The sequence below is a fragment of the Alnus glutinosa genome, chromosome 12, assembly GCF_958979055.1.
Source record: "Alnus glutinosa chromosome 12, dhAlnGlut1.1, whole genome shotgun sequence".
Classification (NCBI taxonomy): domain Eukaryota; kingdom Viridiplantae; phylum Streptophyta; class Magnoliopsida; order Fagales; family Betulaceae; genus Alnus; species Alnus glutinosa.
In genome coordinates this window covers 2112848-2131314 of record NC_084897.1, presented here as the reverse complement: position 1 = coordinate 2131314, position 18467 = coordinate 2112848, and the positions used below count along the sequence as shown (strand labels likewise).

The 18467-nt window shown below is 38.1% G+C and overlaps 3 protein-coding genes across 3 annotated transcripts; all 3 read right to left on the bottom strand.

The window, feature by feature from the left end:
- Positions 1 to 3130: 3130 nt before the first annotated feature.
- On the bottom strand, positions 3131 to 4649 carry LOC133883055 (uncharacterized). Its single transcript, XM_062322242.1, has 2 exons — positions 4244 to 4649; positions 3131 to 4015 (listed from the first exon to the last, which is right to left on the bottom strand). Exons 1-2 carry the CDS (start codon positions 4424 to 4426, stop codon positions 3452 to 3454), a joined length of 747 nt encoding a protein of 248 aa, XP_062178226.1. The 5' UTR covers positions 4427 to 4649; the 3' UTR covers positions 3131 to 3451.
- A 4034-nt stretch (positions 4650 to 8683) lies between these two features.
- LOC133852056 (uncharacterized) lies at positions 8684 to 11699 on the bottom strand. Its single transcript, XM_062288727.1, has 3 exons — positions 10985 to 11699; positions 10489 to 10866; positions 8684 to 9379 (listed from the first exon to the last, which is right to left on the bottom strand). The coding sequence occupies exons 1-3, from the start codon at positions 11394 to 11396 to the stop codon at positions 9015 to 9017; spliced, it is 1155 nt and encodes a 384-aa protein (XP_062144711.1). The 5' UTR covers positions 11397 to 11699; the 3' UTR covers positions 8684 to 9014.
- Positions 11700 to 14634: 2935 nt separating this feature from the next.
- Positions 14635 to 18467, bottom strand: LOC133852338 (importin subunit alpha-like). The gene is made up of 10 exons (XM_062289079.1): positions 18146 to 18467; positions 17948 to 18044; positions 17775 to 17866; positions 17548 to 17679; positions 17263 to 17448; positions 17005 to 17168; positions 16814 to 16892; positions 15814 to 15942; positions 15441 to 15568; positions 14635 to 15341 (listed from the first exon to the last, which is right to left on the bottom strand). The coding sequence occupies exons 1-10, from the start codon at positions 18365 to 18367 to the stop codon at positions 14969 to 14971; spliced, it is 1602 nt and encodes a 533-aa protein (XP_062145063.1). The 5' UTR covers positions 18368 to 18467; the 3' UTR covers positions 14635 to 14968.

Genomic DNA, 18467 nt, shown 5'->3' with positions numbered 1-18467 from the left:
CAGATTGGCTCATCTAAAGAATCATGGGCTTTCAGGTCAGTACCAGTCCAAGAAGAATTGGCGGCCATAAAGCCAAAACAACAAGACTCTCGAGTAGTCCTATCCCGGGACATAGACACCAAATAATTATCTCTGTAAAAGCTATTCCCAAGAATACGCGACATGAGGTATATCCTAATTGAGTCCCAGGAATGTAGATATCCCGAGACCGAGAGTCAACACAGTCAATCAAGGCCCAGGACAAGCATGTCCCGGGAAGCTAGCTCATTCAACTAAGGTTAAAGACAAGCATGTCTCGGGAACTCAGGTCCAATAAATCCGGTAACAGTCCTATTCCCAGTAAAATTGGGATACGACTCATTGTCCAGATCTAATCCTTGAAGATCCGAACCAGATCCTACGTCTATTAAGGAATTGGAGTCCAAATAGAACTCTGATTACACTCTTAAGTCAAGAAGGAGCAGGAAACCTAAGTCATGTTGATCTCTATCTCTTTACCTATAAATAGGCTTATATCCCAAGTATAAACGAAAGACTGATTATTTTATGTATTAAGCATATTTTTCTCTCATAAGCTAATTTAGACATCGGAGACGAACATGCCGTCCACACCGTATTGAAAACTCTACCAACAAGCCCCATTGAGAGCCTCTTCCGATTGCCTCGAGAACCTATATACAAAGCTGAAAGTTTGCAACTGGCTAGCCGGCTCATTTTGACAAAAGATAAAAAAGGAAACGAAAATTCCGAGATGAACATATATAGCTTCGTGGAATATAACAGAACAGATTATCGAAATAAACTTGAAAAAGGAAACGAAAAATAAGAAATGATTAACGAGGATATAATAACAAGAAAAATTACAAATTGCTTTATTTTTCAACATTAACAAAATAATAGAGTACAGGATATTACACAAAACAGGTGAGAGATATATAATTCTTTGACCAACAAGCTTTATTACTTCTTCCTTTTCTCCAATGGAGTGTGGCATAATCAGTAGGAATATTGCTAATACACAGAAATTTTCTAATGATAGAGATAGCAAGTAACTGAGAGAGAGAGAGAGAGAGAGAGACACTAAGACCCACTACTTAATGTAATGCATCTAGATGAAGCAGAGAAAAGTAATGAAGAGAACAATGGAGGAGACAAATGGCTGCATTTTCAAATGGACAGAGTTAGAATTAATGACGGCGCCCGGTGGAGTGTAGTAATAGTAAGGAAAATAAGGAACAATCTGGTTTGGCGGCGCCGGCGGGAAAGGTTGCGGTCTATCTGGGGAGAAAGGTGGCCTATTAGGCGGCCCCAATGGTGATGGCGGCGAGTAGCAATCGTTAGGACATGAGGGCTTGGGTGGTGGTGGGCATTCTGGGAGTACTGGTGGCGGTGGTGGGTACACAACCACTGGTGGTGGTGGTGGCGGGCACACAACCACTGGTGGTGGTGGTGGTGGTGGTGATGCCGGCACAGGGCATGGGTTTTCACACTCACTGCACATTGTGCATGATGTTTGGTCTTTGGACACTGTCGTTGTTGTTGTATTTGTAGTTGATGTGGCAAAGGAGAAGTTGGAGTGTAAGATGAGAAGGAGAGTGAAGAATGAAAGCAACATTTTTACAGGGTTTGGAGTACTCCCTGTGTTGGGATTGAAAGAGTAAGGAGGAGGGTTGAGGGGATCGGAAGAGATAAAGAGACGATGCTGATATGGGGTTGAGTGAGGGAAAGGAGGAGGAGATAGGGATCGATGCACATGTGTATTGGTGACCGCACCATTTGTCGGTGTTTTATCTTCTAGGGTACCCACCATCGGAGGAAGAAACAAAATGAGCATAAAGTAGAGTAGAAGTTCATAAAAAAAAAATATAAAATAAACATTGCATGCTCTAATTTCATCCACATTTTGCATGATTTTTCACTACTAGAGAACAAGAGTTTGGCCGTGCCGGCTCCATTGGTTCAAGTTCTTGGACCATATGGTCCATATATACAATGCGCGCGTGAAGAATGATCTTAATATATAAGTTGTATAAAACAGAGCAAATGAATGCAGTACCAACAAACCCTCTTTTCCTCAAGAAGTAAACGTGTAAATCAAAAGTTTCGTGCTAACCAAGCGTATATATATTACTGTGCTATCCAGGAAATACATGTTTTTTTTTTTTTTTAAAACAATATATAATAGTAAAAAAGAAAAGACAAAGTTCTATTAAAAATGCATGACTTTAAGGACACATGTGAGTCTACTGAATTAAAAGAATTTCCTACGACCCAATTTGGAGGATATCCAAAAAGAAAACTTGGGGTGAAAGAAGAGTTGTCTTCTTTTCACAAAAACTCAACACAAGTTGAAACAAGGACTAAAATTCCTATTGCATGCTGTCAATGCTGAATTTTCATTAATTATAACGGTTGTGAACTTATAACACCATTCAAAATAGTAAATTAAAGGTATGGAAATTTCCTAATATGGAATATAACCACCAAAGAAGGAAAATTAGAACAATTAAAGACAAATCTAATGCCGGAAAATCGTCCGAAATTCGTAATGAGATCAAATTGTGGTGCATGTTGTCCAAATAAAAGACTTCTCAATACTGTTTTTGCAGCTAGTGGATCCGCTCAAACCTTGAGTCGAGTGTGGCCGGCTTGAGCGGATGATTTTGTAACAAGATCGCTCGAGCCCTCGAGCAGTGGTCAAGCGATCGATTCTGTCTGACCACCACCCAAGCGCTAGCTCAACATTGCCACCACCGCCACCGCTTGAGGGCACTCCCCCTGTTGTCATACATCACCTTAATTGATACAGTAGCTCAACCAAATGCTTTTGGCCTTATGCTAAAGCCATTCCTTCTTACGTAGGAGTTATAGCGGCGACAAAGAGTCACAGTTAGCACAACATACAAAAGGATTATGATGAATTAATTAATATCTTGTTAATACATTAATATATTTCAGTCCCATCCATTAAAAGAACATACAAATTATTAAAGAACCCGGCCTACAATTGTACACCTGAATTCATTGTTCTCCGATTCTACCCAAAGCCAACCCCCTCTCTCTTTCTCGGAGTAGAATTCATCAACGGAGAGATTGAAACCTTACGCCAACCAATCCAAAGAAAAAGACAAGAATGAACAGTACCGTGCACCAACAACATAACATAAATATTGTTCATGTGCTTCGCCCAACATGGGTACCAACAAAACATTCTGTTTTCATTGTTTTGTTACCTTATCTTTTTGAACCTAGCTTCTTGAAAGTGAAATTCCAACCTATCTTTAATTTGGTTTCTCCCTAACAAAATCTTTAGCACTCTAATTGTGCAATTTTTTCTAAAATAACTACAAAATTACCATTTCATTTTAAGGCACACAACCTTACAATTACATCAGAGATTCGCACTCATAAAAAAAAGAAAAAGAAATCCCAGTCTCCTCCTCAAAACCATTCACCACGTACGAAGCTCTCTAAGAACCCTCGAGTGCGGAAGATCAGGGTCACCACGCATCGCGTTCTGCCTGAATATCTCAGCGGCCCTCCGAAGCTCCTCCTCCGCCGTGTCAAGCTGCTCCGGTCTCCACCCAATCACATCGCTAGCAAGACCCTCATGCTCGTCGGCATCCGCTGTCCCATCAGTGGCCCTAGTAATGGGCTTCCTCGTATCGACCAGTTTGATCTCCGACAATGGCGAGGCCTTGTGATGATTGTAGTACTCTCTGTAATCCTCAACTTGTTCCTCTCTGTCGACTCTCTGCTCTTCCTCCTTGTCCTTTAGCCCCGGCGTCCCCTCAAGCCCTGCACAACAACTGACTTCTTCCAGGCTGCTTGTTACATGGCGACGCTTTTGCTGGATGATGGGGTCCGAGGGCGGGTTCAGCCCGCCAGTGCTCTCCAGCCTCGTAGAGGAAGCATAAGGTATTCTTGGAGGCTTCAATGGTCCGGTTTCTGTTCTTGGTTCGTGTTCCGTTTCTTGCTTGCCCGTATCATCAGCATCCAGCGCAGTTCCTTGACCCTACGAATTTCCAACAAATAATATTTAGTAGGATTAAGAATTTGAGGTGTTGTAAGACTGAAAATCAACCTTTAATTTTTTGTTTTAGTAGCAACTGTTCATAACTCTGGAATAACCTAACAGAGTACAGAGTACTGAGTACTGATAGTAAAAATGAACCTCAGCATGAAGGTGCAAAAAGAACAATCTATGCCTAACTTAAGGTAGAAGAGAGAGAGAGAAAGTTACTTCGTTTTTTCTGTAACACACATCAGGGCCAGCTTCGACTTCTCCGGAATGAATGTCAGGGTCAGCGGTGCGACCAGCCGAGGACGAGGCAAGTCGTCCTCTGCGCCAGCGGAGAACATGGTTGTGGGCTAGAGAGAGAACCAAAGGCGACCTTCTTGTGGTGTCTGCTACCCTCGATTGCATTTTGCCTTTCCTATTCTAATATTTTCTCCACGGATTCGTGGGTACGTCGTCCTTGATCGTCGTCTGCTTGGAACAGAGACACAAAAGAAAAGAGAGTGGAGGGACTCTCTGTTTCTGGGGGAAGAAGACACGTGTGTAGATGAATCGACGTGTGAGCAGTTTTATAGTGCATTGCTGTGCTTTGCGTACGTGTGTCATCCTGTGGTTCTGCCGTGGAAGAGGCATCCAGAAGCATGGAGTTTCGCGCGCGCTAGATAGCATTAGCAAAATCCTAAAAACTAGAAGCATGGAGAAGTTGCTTCTTGTACCTAGAAGAATCTCAGTTTTTTTTAAAAAAATCTTGATGGATCAAGTTTTCGTTGATGGGAATTTTTTTTTTTTTTTTTAATTCAATCTTTTTTTTCTTTTTTCTTTTTTTTTTTCTTTTTTCTTTTTTTTTTTTTCTTTTTTAAGAAAAGTTGAAACTTTTATTACATAAAAAAAACATTACAATAGCAAACACCATATAGGTGAGCACAAGCAACCACCCCAAGGGTGTACATTCAACATGAGTTTAAAAGGCTTACACAAATATAGACAGTTGCTACTAAAAAAATCACGCCAACAGAATGGTGTCTAGTCTATGCGTTGACATAAACATTTACTTGAACATGAAATCGGTCACACATTCTGGACGAAAACCAATAACTAGGTTAATTAAAACAAAGCAAACAGCCATATAACCAAACTACAACACAAACAAATAAAACAAAGGATTAAATACAAAATTGTCCCGTGTTGTTTGCAAACTTTATTTTTAGCCCTCAAAATTTTAATTTTTATCATAGGTGATACCTGTGGTATATGAAAAGATAGAAATGGTACATTCGTCTAATTTTTCATTCAAAACTGATGAAAATCCACATCAGTGACAAATAGCACCATTCAAAATGCGACACAGGGCCACACTACTTTTAAAAAAAAAATTAAGGCTTTTTTTTTAAAAAAAATAAAAATAAAATTGTAGGAGCCACCCTTTTTGGGCCACATGGGGGTGGTCGACCACCCTCATTTGTCCTGGGGGTGGTTCGGTCATGGGAGTAGTTCGGCCACCCCCAGATCGGCCCAAGGCAAATTTTTTTTTTTTTTTTTTTTGTTCTTTCCCATTTGTCCCTTGGGGGTGATCGGCAAAAGTCACCCCTACAATTTTATTTTTTTATTTTTAAAAAAAAAGTCTAAAATTTTTTTTTAAAAAAAATAGTGTAGCCACGTGTCGCATTTTAAGTGGTGTCACATGGCGCTGGCATGGATTTCCGTCAGTTTTGGATGGAAAAATGGACGGAGGTACCATTTTCTTCTTTTCTAATACCACATGTACCATTTATGACAAAAATTAAAACTCAGAAAGAAAAAAATAAAGTTGCAAACCACATGAGTGCGTATGGTATTTAACCCTAAAACAAAACAAGAAGCATCCCCACAAATCCACCTCTAGGAAAAACCACCGTCTCCTTAAACACCTTACAGCAAAACGTACGCCACCAAGCACCAGGTATCACCCAATACAGCAAAATAGATGGTGCGTGACCGTCACGCGCAATGAAATAAAAGCAAATAAAACTGGGTGCATGCTGGCCACAGGCCAAGCACCGAGAAACACCACGGCCATAGAAGGCAGAATCCGAACCAGAGGGTGACGTCGAAAACGGCTGAGGTACACGTACCTAGTAGAAGACGGCGAATCAGAATAGATCTAGTTTCAAAATGGGAGAAAAATTTGCACTCAGCCAGATCTCACACCGTTGACACTATCAAAGACACGGCCACTCCCCTTCGGCACATCTGGAGAGATCCTTCCTGCCATAAAACCACAAAGAACACAAAAACAAAAACAAAACAAAAAAAAAAAAAAAAACCAAACCAAACCAAACCAAACCAAAACACTCTATAGTCTTAAAAGGACTAGGAGACTTTCAACCACTACCAGATCTAGTCCGGTGGGACAAAACTCCACAGCCCTAGTGGCTGGGAGACTTTACCTCTACTAGAAAAACTTGAGGAGGAATAAAAATTAACGTTAGAAATTACATTTTTATCTTACTATTATCCCATAATGCTCACATGACAATTCCAACCAACCCTTGATTTTTTTTCTCTTTTATTTTTTTTTAATAAGAGTTAGTCCAAAGATTAGTTGGAACTGTCATATCAGTATTACATGATAAAAATGTACTTTATATAGCATTACCCTTTTAGAAATACATGCGATGATGCGAAGATTACATGTATTTTGAAGGAATAATTTTTTTTTTAAGTACTGAATAATATTATATGTCACATTTTTATCCTATAACTATTATACAAAGCTAACATGACAATTCCAACCAACTCTTAAATTTTATATTATTTTTTATTTTTGTTAAATACCCTATTGGTACTTGAGTTTTAAGCTTTTTTTAAAATTTAATTCCTAAGTTTTCATTTGTTTCATAGGTGGTACCTAAGTTAGGAGTAAAAAATCATTTGGTACCTCTGTTACATTTTCCGTCCAAATATTAATGGCTTACCACCTGTCAATCGTTGAGGTTGACATGTGACACTACATAAAAAAAAATTAAAAATCTTTAAAAAATTATATAAAACTAATAAAAAATACAATTTTAAAAAAAATTGAAAAAAAAAAAAAAAGAAGAGAAGCCACCCCCCTTGGCCATCATAGGGTGATCGGCCACTCCCATTTCGGCCAAGGGGGTGGCTGATATGAGGTGGTTACCCCAAGGGCCAAAACCCATCTATTTTCTTTTTTCTGCCATGGGGTGGTTTGGCCACCCCATACCGGCCAATGGGTGGCTCAGCCACCCGGTATCTTCTCTTTTCTTTTCTTTTTTTCTTTTTTTTTTCTTTTTTTTAAAATTTTTTTAATTGTTTTTTAAAATTTATTATTTTGATATAATTTTTTAAAGTTTTTTTTTATATATATATATATATATATATATAGTGCCACGTGTCAACCTCAGTAGCTGACACGTGGCAAACCGTTAATATTTGGACGAAAAATATAACAGATGTATCAAACAGATTTTTATTCCTAACTTATGTATCACCCATGAAATAAATGAAAACGTATGTACTAAATTTAAAAAAGTCTAAAACTCAGGTATCAATAGGGTATTTAACCACCTTTTTTTTTTTAAGAGTAATGTTATATACTTCGCTTCATCCAATCTTCATTGGCCATCCAATTAAATTGATGTGGCAGTACCCATGAGCCTTTATATCAGCCCTCATAAAAAAAATTAAATTAAAATTAAAACAAAAGATTTATGAGCTCTGTCACATCAGCCTAATAGAATGAGGATAAGATAGCGGCGTAGTACTATATAACATTTCGGTTTTTTTTAACAAACCTTGGTAGTGTAGGGAGCCATCTGAATAAATTGTAGTAGTTTGGGGGGCTAAATTGTATTTTTTCCCTTTTTAAAAAAAAATAATGCTAGAAATTACATTTTTATCTTACTATTATCCCATAATGCTCACATGACAATTCTAACCAACTCTTAAATTATTATTTTTCTTAAAAAAAACAATAACTAATCCAAAGACTAGTTGAAACTGTCGTATCAGTATTATAGAATAGAATGTATTTTATATAGCATTACCCTTTTATAAATACATGCGAAGATTACATGTATTTTGAAAGAATAATGTTTTTTAAGCACTGAATAATGTTATATGTCACATTTTTATCATATAACATTTCCTCAAAGCTAATGTAACAATTCCAACCAACCCTTGAATTTTTTATTTTATTTTTTTAAGAGTAATGTTATATAGTATATACTACGCCCCATCCAATCCTCACCGGCCATACAATAAACTAAAATTAAAATTAAAACGAAGGATTTATGGGCTATGTGCCATCAATCTAATAGAATGAGGGTAGGATAGTAACGTAGTACTATATAACATTTCCGTTCTTCCTTTTTTTTTTCTTTTTTCTTTTTTAACATGGAATGATCTCAAGATTAGTTGAAATTGTCACGTCATTTTTATAGGATAGTTGTAAGCATTACTCATTTTAAACACATATCAATTTAGTAGACTAAATTTAAGTAATTTTTATAAGTATATGGTGATTAAATTGGTATCAAAACAAAGTTTGCCTGCTTAATTAAGCTTCTTGATAACAATTTAACATTAATCAGATCCTCTAAACAAGACAGTTGAAAAAAAACAAGAAGACGAAATCAAACACTCATAAAAAAAAACACACACACACACAAACAGCCTTAACACAGGCAGCTAAATTATTTATTAGAGGCGATACAAATACAATCTTGGTCTCGCGGGGTCAAACAGAAGCTAAATTAGACTACCTAATATGTCTCAATTTTGTATTTACACATCAAGTTGTCGAGTTAGCCAATGTCAAATATCACCTACTCATAATCTAAATACTAAAACACAGATCAGTAGCCTAGACTACACAGTTTTTTTTTTAAAAAGAAAAAAGTTAAAAATAATAAGCATCGCTCAAAAGGAGCTTATACCGTGAAAACCGCAGACGCTCCCTCAAGAACGACCCAATACTCCTACCTATATTAATTCTTCACAACTTCATAAGTTTCTCCTTCTGCCCAAGTTTGGAACATACATCAGCAAGGAAAGCGAAGAACGCAGCAAAGAAGCACATCAGCCATGACAATATGAGGACTGCCCAGTCCCACACATTTTTCTTCGGAAAGTGTCCCCTTTCTGATATGAGCAACGCTCTGTAAACTGCTTCGGATAAGGCATAGGCTGTGACGGGGTCTGATTCTTCTGCAAGATATCCGTACTCTGTGAGGCAAACAATGTCATACGCCCCCGTCGTCTCCGATACATCAACCCATTCACATATTTTCAGGCGGCCGTCGATCCTCTCCTCGGTTGATAACATGTCACCATGGGTCAAGATCAAGAGAGGGTTCTCATCTGCAGCCCAAGTGCTTATAATCACATGTATATATTATTAAGTACTACAAATGCCATACAAATCAACATTAATTTGCCCCCTAAAACAGTAATTAAGCTTTTAACAGATCCTAAGCTGAGGCTCTAAAGCAATTTAACCAGGCGTTTACCACATCTATATTGAAATTTGACCATCTACTACTGGGCCTATAGGAAGTGGTCTATATATCCAAGAAATTGACATGCTAGAGAAAAACGTACACCATGACCCCAATGAAGATCAAGATCACTGTTCATTTAAAATAAACCGTCACGATTTTGTCACGTCATTTATTTTAAACTAAATTATGAAACGAGTTTCTTCAACTGACTTACCATCTTAAAAAGATGGTCGAATCACCTCTCAAAATTTTTGAGAGGGTCGGCCACCTCATAAGAGTACTAATCAACCACCAACATAATTGATTTGGGTGTCGCCGACAATTTATGGTTTAGGGGCAATCGGCCACCTCTCTTTTAACCATCCTTTCAAGAGTTTTGAGATGGTCCAATTATCCTTAAAAGTCATTGAAAAATAGTCAAATTCCCTCTCAAACACTCTCTTAATCCTTTAAGGGGTGATCCGTACACTCCAAAGGTCTTGAGAAGTGATTTGGCCATCTCTTTGGATTTGTTGGCTAAAGGAGTCCAAATTTTCAATTTTCTTTTTTTTCTGCTCAAAATAGTGATCAAATCTTGATCCCGACCTTAAAAGTCGAATAGAGTAGGGATCAAATGTTAAAAAAACTTTTTATCATATAAAGATTGGGATATATATATATATATTTCCTAGCTAGGTAAAATTCATTAGTTATAGGGTCACAATCCTCTTCGTGTAGGACACTAGGATGTCTACGATTCAGACATGATTGAGACAAGACTGATTAAAGAAAATCAAGTTTTACATATTGCACTAAATGCAGCTGTGAGGTGACAGACAGATGTCTGTAATGCAAAGCTAAGACATTGTGCTTAATGATTAAGCTTTGAATTAATTAATGATGAGGTTTTATCAAAAGTAAGTACACAAATGTTGCTAACTCGGAAAATGTTTATCAAAATAAACGAATTTTAAGCTGTAGAAGGCTTACTGGATTTTCTCAAAAGAGGAGAGCAGAAGAGCTCCCTAATGGCTTCCAATGGCTTGAAGTCACCTGCTTTATAAGCATTGTAGATCTCTGCTATGTTAGCTACCACCATTGCACAATTCACTCTCCTCCTCACGAATTTTGAAGATGATTTCGAGGCAAGATTTTCCATATCATGTTTGGTCAATGCATTATCTCCCGACCTTAAGCACAGCTGATTATGATGAACCCCGTCAGTCATCCAACTGGACAATTCTTCAAGATTCTCACCCATTTGATCAAACTCAAAGCCCCTTGAATCATACACGCAAAACCCACTTTTCATAGACCTCGACACATTGTGCTCTTCCATGAACATGGTAGTGTAGTTTGAAGAACTTCCTACAAATATATAAATCATAAAACTGTTGGCACAAAAATGCACATTATAGGCCAAATCAGAGCTTATATATATAATTTTTTAAAAAAAAAAAAAAAAAAAACTGTGGCTTTGGCTTACCTAGTGAGGTTTGAGCAAAAGGTATGATTCCAGAGCGCCCAAGAACACTGTACATAAGGTTCACAAGTGAGCTTTTGCCAGAACCCGTGAAACCCACCAAGAGAATCGTAATAGTTGGCGGAATGTCCATCTCTTCCTTGCTGATTCCTCCTGTAGGCACCCAAAAATCGCCGGAACGATACATCTGAAGCTTGTGCCGGAGCTCGTTAAGCCCTTCCGGCGCAATCAAAGCCAACCTTTCCATCTCCCTGAGCACTTTAAGCCGAGGTGTTAGAGTCGAAACATTTGGGATTTCATACTTGAGCTTCACGCATTCATCAAACTTGGCAGCCGAGCGCCACCAACAGTACTGTGCCGATCTTGATAACTCATTATACTCGTCTTCCTCACAGGAAGATAGTTGGCCTTTCATCTCTTTCTTCAAAGTTCTAGAAATATTGCAGCAAAGATGTTGATAAATTGTTGATTCAAAAGCTCTGTGTGAACAGTTCTTCTTGGTTCCACTGTTCACACATGGAGACAAAAAAATTCCTACGTTGGTTTGTCCATATCCGACAGTAGAGCACAGTCTTGCTCACGGGTTGGCCGGCAATGTATTCGAGGAGATGGTTCCTTGCGCTTTCGTGTACAAACACGAAGATGTCGAATCCTATGCATTTTACGGGAAATACCCATGTGGGTAAGTTCCTAAATACAGACACTTGAGATCACAGAAACGTCCACCAAGATCCAACTTAAAGCCACTGGGATTGACAACGGCTCTTTGGCTCCACTCCACCGTAGTAGATTCTTACACTTTTGTCGCTCCTGGACATGGGTTACTTCAGATTATTCTGTATAATTATCTACTTTGATAGTTGAAGTACTGGTCGTTCTTGCAGGGGATGAAAGGATGAAAGACCCGGGAAAACCCCAAACCCTTGGTGAAAAGTAGTGGTGCGAACTCTTTAGCCTTTGTAGTATGTCGAAAGGAAACATCCCCTTTTTTTTGTCTTTCTCATTTTGATGAAAGTTCAAAGACTTGTACACAAAAAGTAATTATATCTAGTAAAGACTCCATATGAGATATGATACTTATTACATATTTAATAGTTAATTTTAAAAAAATTATTAAAAGTAAGAGATAATTATCTTTTCCTCCCATGAACTACCAACTCAACCAAAATAGAGCATTCAACTACCAAAGATAACTATTTTTCCTCATTCCGTCAGTTAGAGGGATTAAAAGAAACAGTCAACAGGTCATGTGCCGTTTTACATAGGGGTATGTTGGAAGATGGTAGGGGTGGGCAAATTATCCGCCTATCGCCTACCGACCACTTACCGAACCGACATCGACCGCCTACCGACTTTAACCGACTAATTTCTGTTCGGTAGTCGGTATAAAATTTTATTCCGAAAGCCGGATCGACAGCCGAACCGAACCGCCTTTTAAGCGGCAACCGAACCGAACCGCCTTTTAAGCGGTAACCGAACCGAATTCTATTCCAACTGATTAACCGAACCGACATAAAACGAAACGACGTCGTTTTAGTAAGAACGAAACGTATGATCATTTTTTTTCCTTTAAAAAAAATCAAAACGACGCGTTTCATTACCCATTTTAACCGAATGTTAACCGATTTAACCGACTTAACCGACCGCCTATTAACCGCCTTACCGACTTAACCGACCGCCTATTAACCGCTTAACCGACTTAACTGAAATAAATTCATCGACTACATTCCGACAAAAGTTGGTTAACCGACTTAACCGCCTACCGAACCGACGCCCACCCCTAGAAGATGGTGGTAGTTCATTGGGGAAAAGAAGAAGAAAATAAAGGTAAAACGCCGTGTGACGGTTACGTGACTCGTTGACTGTTTGTTTTAACCCATTTGACTGACAGAAGGGAGGAAAAATGGTTGTCTTTGGTAATTGAATGCTTTATTTTGGTCGAGTTGGTAGTTGATGGGACATCGCGCATTTTTTGGTAGTTCATGGGGGGAAAATATAATTACCCCTTAAAATTATATAAAATTTATAAACGTATCATATCTCGACTTAATATACATTTCTCCGGTCAGGACGCTATCTGCCACCTTTACTTGGTTCTGCATCCAAAAGTGGAACCTTCAACTCGAGTTAAATCCACCCTAAGGAGCAGAAAATTCATTCCCTAAGATGAACAAGGAATCAAGGATCCCTCCCAATTTAGCTACCTGACATGTGGGATGTGTAAATTGCACAGCGAATAATAAGGAGATTTCAACTAAAGCCGCTAATTTTTTACTCGACCCATTAAGTTGACAAGAACTCAACAAAAAAATTAGCGAGTTAGGTTTAGAAGCCTGACCCGATTAATTAAATTAGTCGGGTTAGGGTTAACCTATGTAATTATATACGCATGTCTTGACAAGACCTAAACTCAACAGGTAACTTAAAGACTGATAATTGTTTACACGACTCGTTAACCCGACACGAATTTAATACGAAATTAGCGAGTTAAGGTAAAGAGGTTTGGCCCATTTAAATCAATGGGTTAGGTTAGGATTGATCTATAGTCTTATATTTCAACTTCAACACAATCCGAATCTGACACGCGAACATAAATTGTCACCCTTAATCTCAATCCTCTTCAAGCATCTCCAACAATAAAATGTAAAATACCTAAAAAACAAAAACACACTTCTCTATTTTATTTCAATATAAACTCAAACAAATTATTTATTATCTTTTCTACTTTCTTTTAAATATTATTTTTCAATTTTTTTTATTATATTCTTGCCAATATGACCTCTTGGAGAGTAAGAGAGAAGAAATAAAATATTAAAAAAAAAAAATCTAGTGTACTACAGTGAATAACAAAAGATTCTTATTCACTATAGCACAAAACATATTTTAACTAGCCTCAAGCTAATTTGCTGGAGGTAAATGGGCATTTTTACCTACTGAGAGTCTGAGATGCTCCTCGTTTTACAAATTCATTTGTTACAATTTTAAATTAATTTTGGCTGATGCCCTTCTTGAGTCTTCTACACCTACAATATTATCTCGTTTATTTCTTTTTCAGTTCATTGTTCAATTTAAAGGAACAGGAAGAATATATTGCCCTTTTTTTTTTTTCTTTTTTTTCTTTTTTTAACATGTCCACACAAGAGGGGAAAGAAGAATTTAAACTAGTAACTTCCGCTTCATGAGACGTGATTCTCAGCCAATTGAGCTACCCCTCGAGGACCGTTTATGTTTTCTTTTGGCCCAAAGACCTGTAATGACCATTTTTATTTTTGTATTTGTATTTTCGAGGAACCTGAACCTCCAATTTGACTAAGAACAAAGATGACTAATGATTTTCGATGCCTCGACCCAATTAGACTGGGCATATAAAGCCCACTAACAAACTAACAACCCATTACAGATGGCTCACTAAACTATTGGATCCATTACAACTTAAGGCCCACTTATCTAATAGACGTATTACCATTAAAGCCCACACCTAATATATTCCTTACAAGACCCTAGATGAAAACACTTGCACTTTGGAGGCACGCGCCTCAAAAGCAAATAGAATGAAAACGAAAACAGATGGTTGACACCAAACAAAAAAAAAAAAAAAAAAAAATCATGGAAAGAAAATAATATAACAAAACATAAGTTATGTAATCCATAACTTTTTGACAGTAATACAACCAACAAAATTTCATTGATCGCCAGAAACAAAAAGAAACATCCAAGAAGAAATCTTTCTTACTTGGATGACAAAAAATGGGATAATCCCTAATTATCATCAAAATATGACCTCCACAAGGAGAACAAGAAGTAACTTAAAAGTAGCATATCTTTTCTTTTCCTAATATCTCTTTGAGCTAGATAGGGGAAGGGGCTTTGCTTCATTGTATTAGGCGGTTTCCTCCTGCGATTGCTTGGACTCTTACTGTATTATCTCAGCTGCCTTTACTGAATATGCACTCATACTAACAGTTGAGGAGTTAAGCATGCATACCTTCAACTGAAGTTAAATCCACCAGAAGGAACAGAAACTTCATTCCCTCCAAAACCAAAGCTAGATTGGGGAGCTTCGCCTGGGGGTAATGGCTCGTCGTCATCCTCAATCCAATATGTCTCAAGAATCTTCACTATCTTTTCATATATCTCATTGTTGTCATGACTCTGAAGGTTTTCAATCTTATCTAAACCATCAGCATCATCAATCAATTGGGCATACAAGTTTACATCTCCTGTTTTACCCATATTCTTCTCAGCTTCCCCAACCTTTAGAATATTCTCGAGCCCTTCCAAGCAAACTGTGACAATTCTTGGGTCTGGACAAATGAGGAGATCGCACAAAGGCTTAATACACCCCTGGCTCACGAAGTACCTACCAGACATAAATAGACCAAACACTTAAATGTAAGACAATTATTTGGCAAGAGCATTTAAAAGGAACAAGAGATTATTGCAAGGAAAGAAATAATACTTGATTTGATCGTGGATGCCACCAGATGTAGCATTTGAAATTGCCCAAGCAGCTTCTTTCTTGATCTCAAACTCATCATTTTGAAGTAGTTGGACAAGGGGGGGAATGATGCCAGCCTCAATTACAGCCTGCAAGTTTTCAAAAAGTATGCCTTAATATCACCTTCACAGCAGATTAACTAGAAATGAGATCACCACCATAATACAACAATAATCAGGTTGCTTCCGTAGGCTCCTTACTACCATACTGAAACATGCCTCAAATAACACTATCATAGATGCAGACATTTTAAACGAAATACAGACATCAAAGATAATTGTGACAACATTCTAATTAGTGCATGCATTTGTTGCGGATGAATTTACTTGCTCACCTGTATCTGATTTACATTTCCAGCTGTGATATTTGAGATGGTCCAGCAAGCTTCCTTCTTGATGCTTTTCTTATGATTATGTGTCAACAGGTTCAGAAGGCAAGGAAGAGCTTGATGATTTATTATACACTGAAGAAGGAAGAGTAAGAAGCATTAAGTTCCAAAACTCAAAAAGATCCCATATTTCATATAGTGACCAACATTCCAAAAATAGTTTTAAGAAACACATACATACATAGTTCTTTTGAAAAAAAATACACAGATGAAAACAAAAAAGTACCTTCAAAAGTATTAAACCTAAAAAGTGAGTAGAATAAAAAGGAATTAGAATAGGTATGCCCAATCCAAACGAGAATGTTTCCTAATTCTTTTTTTACGACTCTATTATTTAAATGCAAAGGCTGCTATTATCAATCTAATTACAAAAATTACTCTCATTATTGGAGTCCCAAAAAAAACTTTGGAATGCCAGTTCCAAGCCAATATAAAAAGATTGTATTGGCCACACTGGCAATAACAACTTTGGGCTAGTCTTCATCAAAAGGAATCTAATAGTACCAAATATTCATCATCACTGTGACAATAAGCCCAACAAAAAAAAAAATAAACATAGAATTGGAGCCAATGCCCAATGATTTATGTATCCTTGCAATTCAAATGGAAAACAGCATGTTTAAAGCATCCTAAAAGCATCTGATACCCAATATAGATACAATGTTGTGTTGAATTACAAGGATAAGTATGACATATTTTCATTTTCTGTATAAAATTCAGTAAAACAGAAAACCACTGCCACTGGAGCGTTTACACTTTACAGATATATCAGACTGTAAGTAACACTATGCAGTTTGATTTTAATACTAATATAACTAGTCACCTCATTCATGAACTAATATTGTATCCCATCCAATTATAAATCACGAGAACAGAAAGATCAAAAGCAACTTTAAAGAAACAAGATTAAAAAGAAAACAGTACGGAATACATTATTATTGCACACCTGAGTTTGCATATGATCTCCAGTGACAATATTTCCAACTGTGCGAAGGGCAGGTATGAGCACTGTTGTAGATGGATGGCTAACCAAACAGAATTTCAAGCATTAAGATTTTATAGGAAACAACCAAAAAAAAAAAAAGGAATTCTAAATCAAAAACTAATTCAAATAGTCTAATAAAATCCAACACTCACGTTAGAAGTTCAACAAGTCGGGGGCAGGGACCTGCGTCAATTACAGCTTGGATTTTTTCATTGGTGCCATCTGAAAGATATGATAGTGCCCAGCATGCATCAGTGAGGACTTCCTCATCATTTGAATGTATAAGACGCTCAAGAGCTGGGATAGCCGGCTTTGTCTGCGCATTAAGATTCAAAAGGACATCAAGAACGCATTTTGAGAATGAGAAAAAGATGCATTGGGCCCCTAATCACTCAGCTTAAATTTCCAACCTGCTCAAACAAAGGCGGTGGCTTGCCCCTACAGAAGTTGGATAATGTCCATGTCGCATTTCTCAACATAGATAGTTTAGCATGATCATTAAACTGTGCCAGCAACGGCATTAAAGCCCCATGACTAAGAACAAGATCACGACATTTAGGCGAGTCACCGGCAACATTTCCTAATGCCCAAACAGCCTACAACTCAACCAAGGATTATCATCAACTATATGATCCCCGACAAATCAAACACAAAATAAAGCATATAAAAACTTAATGCCCATTAAAGATATACACCTGTTCACGAACATCATCACTCGGAGAGCCTAGAAGTTTGACAAATATTGGGATGGCTCCATGATCAATCGCAACCCGGGTGTTTTCTGTTGTCCCGGAAGCAATGTTCGTGAGGGCCCATGCGGCCTCAAACTAAAAGAACACCCAATACCATAGAACAACACAATCAACAACATAAGATGAATTCAGTAACAAAAGGAATAACATAAACGCACTAGAAATCAAACCTGAAGTTGTGGGAACTCATCCTTCCCAAGGAACTCGACAAAGCGAGGAACAACCCCGGATTGCACAACTTCGTTAATCGGAGGACTGCGCTCTGGAGAATCGATCGTAGTAAGAACAAAAACAACCCACTAAAAACACAATCCGAAACCGAATTCAAACATAAAAGTTTTACCGATCGAAAGCAGCTTTCGGAAATGAGTGGTTGCCTCAAGCTGCAAGCTCTTGTCCTCCGACCAAACCCCACTAACCATTTCCGGCAGACTTTCTAACTGCATTTACAGTAACAATTTAACAAACACAACACATTGACATGCTTACTGCAATACTAGATAAAGTTGAAAACGGCGGCGTACGGTTGAACGACGAATACCTTCGTTTCGGTCCTTTCGGAAGTGCGGGTGGCGGCGAGAGAGGAGGATATTTGGTGAGGTACGAGGCCTTCGCGACGCTTCTTCTGCAAGCTCTCTTCTCTGCGGCTCTTTCGGATCTCGACCATGTTGTCCTCCCTTCGGCGACGACCTTCCTCGACGTCCACGGCAACCTTGTACCGGTTCCGGCGGACCTCGGTCCTCGCGCTCGGCCTCAGAGACATTGCTCTTCGCTGTGCGATGATCAAATCAGTCAGCACAAGGTTGGCTGAGTAAAAGCCGTAGTAGGAATAGGATGACTCAATGAGAGTGAGAACCCACAGA